This window comes from Coturnix japonica, chromosome 4, assembly GCF_054131305.1.
Source record: "Coturnix japonica strain WE chromosome 4, WE-NBRP24, whole genome shotgun sequence".
Taxonomy (NCBI): domain Eukaryota; kingdom Metazoa; phylum Chordata; class Aves; order Galliformes; family Phasianidae; genus Coturnix; species Coturnix japonica.
In genome coordinates this window covers 10,400,864-10,409,570 of record NC_140666.1, presented here as the reverse complement: position 1 = coordinate 10,409,570, position 8,707 = coordinate 10,400,864, and the positions used below count along the sequence as shown (strand labels likewise).

The 8,707-nt window shown below is 59.8% G+C and overlaps 1 protein-coding gene and 1 long non-coding RNA gene across 3 annotated transcripts; both read left to right on the top strand.

Annotated features, from left to right (window-relative positions):
* The first annotated feature begins 436 nt into the window (after positions 1–436).
* On the top strand, positions 437–2,280 carry LOC146760933 (uncharacterized). The gene is made up of 2 exons (XR_014945612.1): positions 437–688; positions 1,437–2,280. It is a non-coding gene; the product is annotated as an uncharacterized LOC146760933 (long non-coding RNA).
* Positions 2,281–3,186: 906 nt separating this feature from the next.
* On the top strand, positions 3,187–8,707 carry PLP1 (proteolipid protein 1). Of its 2 annotated transcripts, none has more exons than XM_015860219.3 (7): positions 3,187–3,298; positions 4,567–4,753; positions 5,190–5,346; positions 6,163–6,331; positions 6,588–6,661; positions 6,745–6,810; positions 7,126–8,707. In XM_015860219.3, exons 1-7 carry the CDS (start codon positions 3,295–3,297, stop codon positions 7,195–7,197), a joined length of 729 nt encoding a protein of 242 aa, XP_015715705.1. In that variant the 5' UTR covers positions 3,187–3,294; the 3' UTR covers positions 7,198–8,707. The 2 variants fall into 2 exon arrangements, with proteins under 2 accessions (XP_015715705.1, XP_015715704.1); XM_015860218.3 differs by having other exon boundaries at positions 5,190–5,451.

Genomic DNA, 8,707 nt, shown 5'->3' with positions numbered 1-8,707 from the left:
ATGTCCCTGTCTCTTCCCTTGCCCGTGAGTCACCCTTTTGCTGCCTTGTCCCCAAATCTGCCCAGCACCAGGGCTGGGTCCCTCCTGCTGCTGGGGAGGATGCTGACGGGAGGATGCTCTGAGTGAGTCGGGCTGTTCTCACCGGGAACTCTCCCGTCTCTGCTCCCAGCAGTGGTGCTGCCTGCTGAGGCCCCGCTGCTCACATCACCCACAGCATTTCCAGATTCTTTGGGGAGGACCCGCTGGCTTTTGACACCACGAGGCTTCAGCCCACACCTCCCCCTTCCCTCATCCCCTGAATCTTCTGAGCCTATGGAAGACTTGCTGTGCAGCACCGAGGCTGTTGTACCCACAAAGACATCACAGGAGATGGGGATGGGGGTCCCCGTGGTCCCCTCCCCGCTTTGGGGTACCCATCCCCCTGCATCCCATGCATGGTTGCCATGCCGACGAGCATCCCGTGCTGCTGAATGCTGTTGGAGCTCCGTCGGCTTTTCTCGCCTCCGCGTCTCCGTGCCCTCAGCCCCAGCGGTCTCCGAGGACGGAGCAGAAGGAGCTCAGTGGGAGCGGTGTTAACTGCAGGCTGCCCGGCTCGCCCTAATTGTGAAGGAGTTTCGTGATTTGCTCGAGACCCCCCCGGAGGGCCGAGCCTGGAAAACGAAGCGTTACACATCTGTGGCATCAGGCGGTGAGTGAAGGAATGAGAAATCAGCCTCCCTCCCCCTTACCCCCCTCCCCCGCCTCTCCCCCCCCCCACTCTGCCTGGCACGGCCGCTGCCGGGGAGATGAAGGATTTGTTTAATTAGACGGCAAATCCTCCTGCTGCAGCACAGATGCAAACAGCAGTGGCTGCATCCCGGGGGTTCACGGCCGCGGGGCTGCCGTGCTGGCGTCGTTGTCCCGCAGAGCCAGAGGTGTCACGGTGTGGGCTGGGGGGACGGGGTGGTGGCTGCAGGGGATGGGACTTCCCCGCCCTAAAGGCTTCCCTGCCCTATGCTCTGCTGTGGGGTCAGCGTGGTTGTCCTGGGGTTCCCACTGCAGTTCCTGGCAATGCCATCTCTTCCGTGTCCCCACGTCCCACCCATGCCCTGGCCTTGGCGATGGGCCCCGCACAGCTGCTGGCACAGAGGGGCTGCACCTCGGCATCACCTCGGCACATCAATAACTGGAGCAGCAAACGCCTCCCTGTCCCGAAGCCACCCCAGCGAGGAGGTGGCTGTAGCCTCGTGGAGGAAAGCGGGGGGCGAGGGAGGGGGTGGGGCTGTTGCTCTCTGCCCTAAAACCAAAGGGACTGTTATGGAGGGTGAGCGGGGAATGGGGACCCAACATGGGGGCTGGGGGAGAGGTGTGGGGCAGGGACAGCCAGGGGGACCACGGAGCCAAGAGGCTTCGCTCTGCAGGCATCGTTTGTCTTTGCATCCCTGGGTTTTCTGCAGGGTAAACGAGCACAGCTCCAAGAGATGACCCCACAGAGTGCAGACCAGAGGAATGAGCTGCCTGGGGAGAGAGGCAGCCGCTGCCTTCCACAGCAAAGTCAGTGGATGCTGGGATGAAGCCTCCATGGGGCTGGGGAGCACCACCAGCCCTCCTGTCCTTCAGCTCGCCTCCCCATCCCCCAGTGGGCTCCAACAGCTTTGCCTTTTTCCCCCCCCTAATTGTATCTATATTAGCACATTTTGCAGCCTCCTGCCCTCCCCTGTGGGAAAGGGGGTTCACCCCAGTGATGGGGGAAATCAGAAGGTGGGCATCAGCCTGGCCTGGGGAAGTGGCTGTTTAAAAATAGCAGCAAGGTTCTCTGGTGTGACAATACGCACCTCCCGACATGTATGTATAATGGATAAAGGCACTGCACGCGCTGTCACTGCTCCTCCTGGGGACACCAGCACTGTGCCCACAGCCCGGGCACACAGCAGCACCCAGGGCTGATCACAGAGGCATCCTCACAGCGAAGGAGCCAGCGGGGACACACAGCCAAGAGGGGATGCTCAGAGCCTGCAGCATGAGGGGGTCCCAAAGGCTTCAGCCAAAATGCAGAAGGAAGGGATGAAATCAGACTGTGGAGCCGCCCCCCTGCAGCATGGGCAGCCCTGGGGGTGGGGGGGCACACGGGAGGGAGATGCTAACGAGCAGTAACCAATTACGGAGATTTTTGAAGGCATTTGGTGCAGAAATCGCAGCCCTGCTTCGTTGCTCACATTATCCCGGATGGCAGAAAGCTGATGCTTCCCCCCAGGGTGTTGAAATAAAATGCAAGATCTTGAATTTCTGCAGAAAGAGAAAGAAGGGCTCATCGTTTTTTTCCCCATAACATCATTTTTCCCTCTGGTGCCTGGCTCCATCCAGGCAATGCAGTCCCTTATCAGTGAGCATCAGCAGCCCCGCAGATGTGGTTTCTGAAGAGCACTGGGGGCACTGTGTGGTGCCCTGGGGACCCCCAGCCCAGCAGTGTTCCCAGCCCCAGGGACAGCCAGGCCCTGCCACAGCGCAGCCTGGCACAAAGCAGGGCATTGAGGGACACAGCGGGGCTTTGTCTGCCTGCTGAGAAGGGCCCTGTTGCCCTCTGCAGGCGTCCCCAGCCCTGTGCTGATCCCCCATGGGGGGCACCCATGGGAGATGGGCACCCCAAGGAGCTGACCCCCTCTGCTTCCCCATCCCTGGATGTGTCCCCATCCCTTGAGGACCCCATGGAGGACTCCCTCTGGGGACTGTGCCCATTGGAGCTCTGTCTCTTGTCCCACATAGAGCCCAAAAGGATGGGGACAGTGAGAGAAGAACTGCCGTGAAAGCAAGGAGAGCAGAATTCCCATCAGAACACCCACTCTGGAGCACTGAACGCAGGTGTCTGACACTTAGGGAGCAAGAAGGCAACAGAGGGGCATCACTGCATCCCACAGATCCCACATTGCTACAACTCACACCTATAGGCACTCACACCCCAGCCAGGCCTGGGGGTCCCCCTCCCACTGCACAGTGGGTGCCCTGTGACCCCCCCCCAGCCCCTTTATCCCTTTTAGAAAAGCTTTCCCTCCCCCTCCCCACCCCAAGCCCTGAAGTTCTCTGCTTTGCCCACACACAGAACGGCTGGCAGCCAAGGGGTGCAGCTGGGGGGGGCCGGGGCGGGGAGGGACGGGGGCTTGTCCCTTTAAGGGGGGTGGCTGTCACTCAGAGAGCCCTTTTCTTTGCTGGCGAGTGGGACAGGCACCCAGAGGGGACAATACAGGGTGAGGGACTGCCAGGGGAGGCGAGGGCTGCAGACAGAGCCGAGCGCACGGGGAGCTGAGCGAGTCGGGTGCCATGGGTGAGTATGGGGACGTGGGACAGCTGTCACAGCTGTGGGGGCCTGGAGCAGAGAGCCCGAGCATTTCCCCTGGCACTGGCAGGCTGTGCAGGTGATGTTCCCATGGGTGGCAGGGGAGGAAGCAGGGATGGCATTTTCCTTTCCCATGTGGCTTTCTGTCCCCTCCTGGGACAGACCCCATCCCTCCGGGAGGGTAGAGGAGCATGAGCTCAACCCAGGGCTGCAGGGAGAGCGGGGCACTGAGACCCATCACAGCTTGTGCCACTTGTGTGCCTGCAGCTCCATGCCTCAGTTTCCCCATCGATAAAATGATGTCATCCTGCTGGGTGCTCTGATGGGGGTCTCACAGCTGCCACCCTCCTCCTGCCCGCAGCACTTTGTGCAACAAGGCCCATGATGGTGCTGCACAAGGGCCCTTTTTTCTCTCCCCTTTTCTCCTCCTGCACTTTTCCATCTCTTTCCCAAAGCTGGAGGGCACACCAGGCCCTGCTGCATCCTGGTCCCCACCTGCCATCTGCCAGCAACTGCCCCCAGGTTCCCAGCAGGGAGAGAAGAAATACTAAAACCCTCAAGTCAGCTTGGTACCATCATCGTGCTGCAACGCATGCAGCTATCCATCCCTGTAGGACCTGCAGGGATCAGGGTGCACTGCTGGGAGGGGAAGGCATAAGGACCACTCCCTGGCCCCGTTGTGTCCAAGGCAAACAGGCGGGGGGGTCTCTGTGCTCCCCCACAGCGCTGCCTTTGTTCCCTGTTTGCTCTTTGGACAATCCCCCATTGTCCTCGGTGCCACCACGCACCCTTGCTCTGTGTGGGGAGGGGGGGACGTTGCTGGCCAGGACCCCAAGGCTGCCTTGTCCTTGCAAGGAGGAGATGATAGGCTCTGTAGGGTCCGTGGGGGGAGCATGGGTTTGGGACTGCTTCCAGCACTCGGAGCGCTTTAGGAACTCAGTGCACACCCGCCGGGGAGGGAGTGGAGCTGCCCCCAAGCTGTGCCCGCTCTCTGCACCCCAACCTCATCCCAGGTTCTGTAAGCACCACGGCACCATGGCAGCCCAAATAGAAACCCCTAGCACTGCGGCAGCGGGGAGCCCATTAGCAGCTTGTTGGTTTGCTCCCACTGGCATCACGCTGCATCACCCCGCATCTCCGTCTCACTCAACTGCCAGCTCCCCAGCACCCTGCACTGCTGCTCTTGTAGCACCACCACAAATAGTTTCAGCATTTTTCCCTTTATCTCCCTAAAATCCCCCCTTGTGGCCCTGCAGGTCTGTTGGAGTGCTGTGCCCGCTGCCTCATCGGGGCACCCTTCGCCTCTCTGGTCGCCACCGGGCTCTGCTTCTTTGGGGTGGCACTGTTCTGTGGCTGTGGGCACGAAGCCCTCACCGGCACCGAGCAGCTCATTGAGACCTACTTCTCCAAGAACTACCAGGACTACGAGTATCTCATCGATGTGTAAGTAACGGCGCGGGGCTCCTCGCGTCTCCATTGCGCGTGATGTGCCGCTGTCACCCGGCTCTGCTGCCACCCACTGGGGCCGACACCACGCAGGCTGTGCTCAGCCCTGGGCAGCCTCACACCGGCGCTGTTGCCCCGTGGCAGATGCTCCATTTCTTTTCACCCTGTTCTTATCTGACCCACGCCAGGTGCTGTGGGGTGCACAGGACAGACGCACCAGGTAGGTATGGGGGCAGCAGGATGTCCTGCTTAGCAAGGTGCTGCTCCCCCTCATCAGCTCCACTTGGGGACAGCAGCTTTGTCCCCACAGGAGGTGACACCCCACTCCAGCTCCCCCAGGGGTGTGTTGGGCTTGGGGAGGGTAAGTGGGGCTGCACACGGGGCTGTGTGCCGCAGCACTGCCTGAGCATCCCCACCGCTCCTCTCCCCATAGCATCCACGCTTTTCAGTACGTCATCTATGGCACAGCCTCCTTCTTCTTCCTCTATGGAGCCCTGCTGCTGGCTGAAGGCTTCTACACCACCGGCGCCGTCCGGCAAATCTTCGGGGACTACCGGACCACCATCTGCGGCAAGGGCCTCAGCGCAACGGTAACTGGGGGCCCGAAAGGGAGGGGAGCGCGAGGCCCCCAGCGAGCTCACTCTTTGCAGCGGGTGTGTCAGTGTTTGGGAAAGTGGCTAGGACATCCTGACAAGGTGATCTTAACCGGGGTTTGGCACCCCATCGCGCGCCTGCAGCGGGTTTGGCGTTGGCTGAAGGGCAGGAGATGGCGACCGCCCGGGGGTCGGGGTGTACCGAGGGGAAGCGCAGCCTGACAGCCCTCCCCGAGGCCAACTGTGTGCCCAAAGCAGCCAATTTGACCATGGCATTTGCCCCCAAACAAATTGCTCTGTGCTTAGGGATCACCCGGCAGAGCCGCAAGCATCCCTGCAAGGGCAGTGCATGCTGCCACTATGGCTGTCCTGCATGGTGCCCGAAGACTGGTGCCCTAGTGCTGGGAATGGCCTTGGGGAGCAGAGGGGAATGGCTGCGGTTCCCTTTGGGTTCGGTTGGGGTGGCACCATGGAGGGAGGGCAGCAGAGCGGCGTTGCTCAGCTCAGGGGTTTTGCAGCTGCTCTCCCGCAGAGGTCAAACCCTGCTGGCCGCAGAAATCCCCTGGTATGGGAAGGGGCACCATTGTGCCACAGCTGGTCAGTCCCACGTGTGTGTGGTCGGCCCCAGTGCCGCCCAGCTCGGGCTGGCGGTCCATTGGGTGCATGGGGCTGTGTTGGGCACAGTGGGCAGTGCATCCCGGCCCTTCACCTGCCCTGTGCCCTGCCCGCCTGGGGACCCTCGCGCTCCCCTGTCCCCATTCCCAGCCACGCTGTAACCCCCTCTGTGCCCTCGCCTTGTGCTGCCCCTTGCAGTTTGTGGGCATTACATATGTCCTGACCATCGTCTGGCTCCTGGTCTTCGCCTGCTCCGCCGTGCCCGTCTACATCTACTTTAACACTTGGACCACCTGCCAGTCCATCGCCAACCCCACCAAAACCACTGCCAGCATTGGCACGCTGTGTGCGGATGCCAGGATGTATGGTGAGCACTGCACCTCCATGAGGGGTTACAGCTGCTGAGAGGGGTCTGGGCTGGAGAGGGGATGGAGAGGGTCTGGGGGGACATGGCTGGGCCAGGAGGGTCCTCCCTGTCACCTTTCTGTCCTCCCTCTTTGCCTTCCTCCTGGTGATGGTCCCCAGCCCAGCACACAAAGCACATCCCACAACCCAGCATTGCAGTGGGGCTGAGTGATGGGACCAGTGGCCATGCCCCAGCTCACCCTGATTTGTGTCCCCAGGTGTCCTGCCCTGGAACGCGTTTCCTGGGAAGGTGTGTGGCTCTAACCTGCTCTCCATCTGCAAGACCAGCGAGGTGAGCCCCTTCCAGTGCTCTCTGAAGCCCCCATGGGACTGAGCAGAGACCTTTGGGAGCTCAACCCCCCTCTTCCCTTGCAGTTCCAAATGACTTTCCACCTCTTCATCGCGGCCTTTGTGGGGGCTGCTGCCACACTGGTCTCACTGGTGAGTCGCTGCTCCCGCTGCCCAGCCGTCCTCCTCCACCTGGCAAGGAGATGGGGGCAGAGGACAATGGAGGTGGTGGGCACAGAAGTGGCAGAGCCTGAGCTTGTCTCATTTTCTAACAATAAGGAGGTGGTGGGGGAGGTGGCCACTGGAGGGGATCTGGAGGGGCTTTAGGAGACCACCGGGGACCAAACCCACATTGGCACTGTGGTGTCCTACCTTGGCCGTGGGGCTTTGTGCTGGCCAGGTGCTGAGATGAAGGATGCTGGAGCGCTGTCATCCTCCTCCCCTGGCTCATTCTCTTCCTGCCCGCAGCTCACCTTCATGATCGCCGCCACTTACAACTTCGCCGTCCTCAAGCTGATGGGCCGGGGCACCAAGTTCTAGCCGGCAAGGTGGAGCCCAGCCAGACAAGCACCCTCCTTTCCTCTAACCTCGAGGCTTTAACACTGCAGCCACCCGACACCAGGTCTCCTGCCTTAACGCTGCCTTCGCCGCTGACTCCCCTCCTCTTCCTCCCTCGCATCCATCGTGCTGAGCGTGACCAGGAAGAGCTTCTCACCAACGGATGCCTCTTCATGCACTTTTCTCTCTGTGCTCACCCGTAACCGGTTCGCTCTAGGGCCAAAACCAGCAAAGGAAGAGGAGGGACTCACTCCGGTGTCCCAACGTTGCCTATAGGGATGAGCAAAAGCCTTCATGCTCCTGGGAGGCAGAAATCCAAGCGTAGGTTGCTCCAGGAGTAGCATGAAGGAGGCTCCCTAGAGAGAAAAGGAAGTTGGCTGGGTCTGTTGGAGCTGGAGCCTCTCCTGGCGCTGACTGCCGGCACCTCTCCTGGATGGAGGATGAGATGGATTATTTTTTCCCCTAGTAAAGAAAGATGAATTTACCCTAAAGTGCCTGCTGCAGCCAAGGCAAAGGGAGTTTAGGGCAAGGATCTTCCCATTGAGGAGAAGAGAGCGCTGACCCCGATGCTGATAAAGCCCATGTCCCTAACCCAGCTGCCCCTATAAAAGCCTGGAGGAGTTTGGTGTCTGTGCGCAAAGGGCACCCTCGGCTTTAGGTTCCAGCACCACAGTGCCAGCTGAGGGGTCCGCCTGCGCTGTGCTGCAGAGCAGAGCTGGAGCAGCCCCTTTGTAGTGCAGGATAACCCACGGACAGCCCATCTGCTCCAAACTCAGCCATTCCTTCACAATGGTGCTCTTCTCTCGGGGTGACATTTGCTTCTGTAACGTTTGCTGCTCCTGCAGTCTCTGTTCGTTCCACGTTCGCCCTCCCCACCAACAGGTGCCCCGCTCTGCTCTTCCTCCCCCCCGACCACTTCGTGCTAACGCTTTGTGTTTATTTATTGGAGAAACTACTCTTACTGGCAGACCATCGCTCCATCCTGCATGGATATTTTATTTTATTATTGTTTTCTTTTTTAATGTCTGTATTATGGTGATTCCATCAGCTGGGGGGGCAGGGATAATGGGTCGGTCTGCTGAGCAGAGCGCTCCGAGGATCCTTGCTGCCCAGCACTGAGCTTGGCCATGCTACCAACGCACACGGGCTGGGGAGGGGGAGATGGGGAGAAACCAGGCAAGATCTGGGGGATCCATTCACATCGCCGCCGCCGCCGCTCTTGGGAAGGTTTGCTGGTGGGTTTTGGTATTCATTTAACAACAAATAACCGGGTCCTCCTTCCCACTCTTGTTCCCAGACCCCCAAACACACACACACACACACACACGCACACACAGAGTTAATCAACTGAAAGCGTTTCCTTCACCTCTGATCTAGAAGTTCAGCTCGTTAACAAGCAATAAAAAGGAGCAGGTTTTTAAAGACTTATCTTACAAGATGTATTTTATAAAGATTAAAGGAAATAAATTAAAATTAAGAACATTCCGAATGA

Excerpts from the sequence above, each read along its gene's own strand:
- PLP1 (XM_015860218.3), top strand. Across the intron at positions 5,452-6,162 it reads GGCTAGGACATCCTGACAAG|TTTGTGGGCATTACATATGT; the intron begins GTGATCTTAACC and ends TGCCCCTTGCAG. Across the intron at positions 6,811-7,125 it reads CTGCCACACTGGTCTCACTG|CTCACCTTCATGATCGCCGC; the intron begins GTGAGTCGCTGC and ends TCCTGCCCGCAG.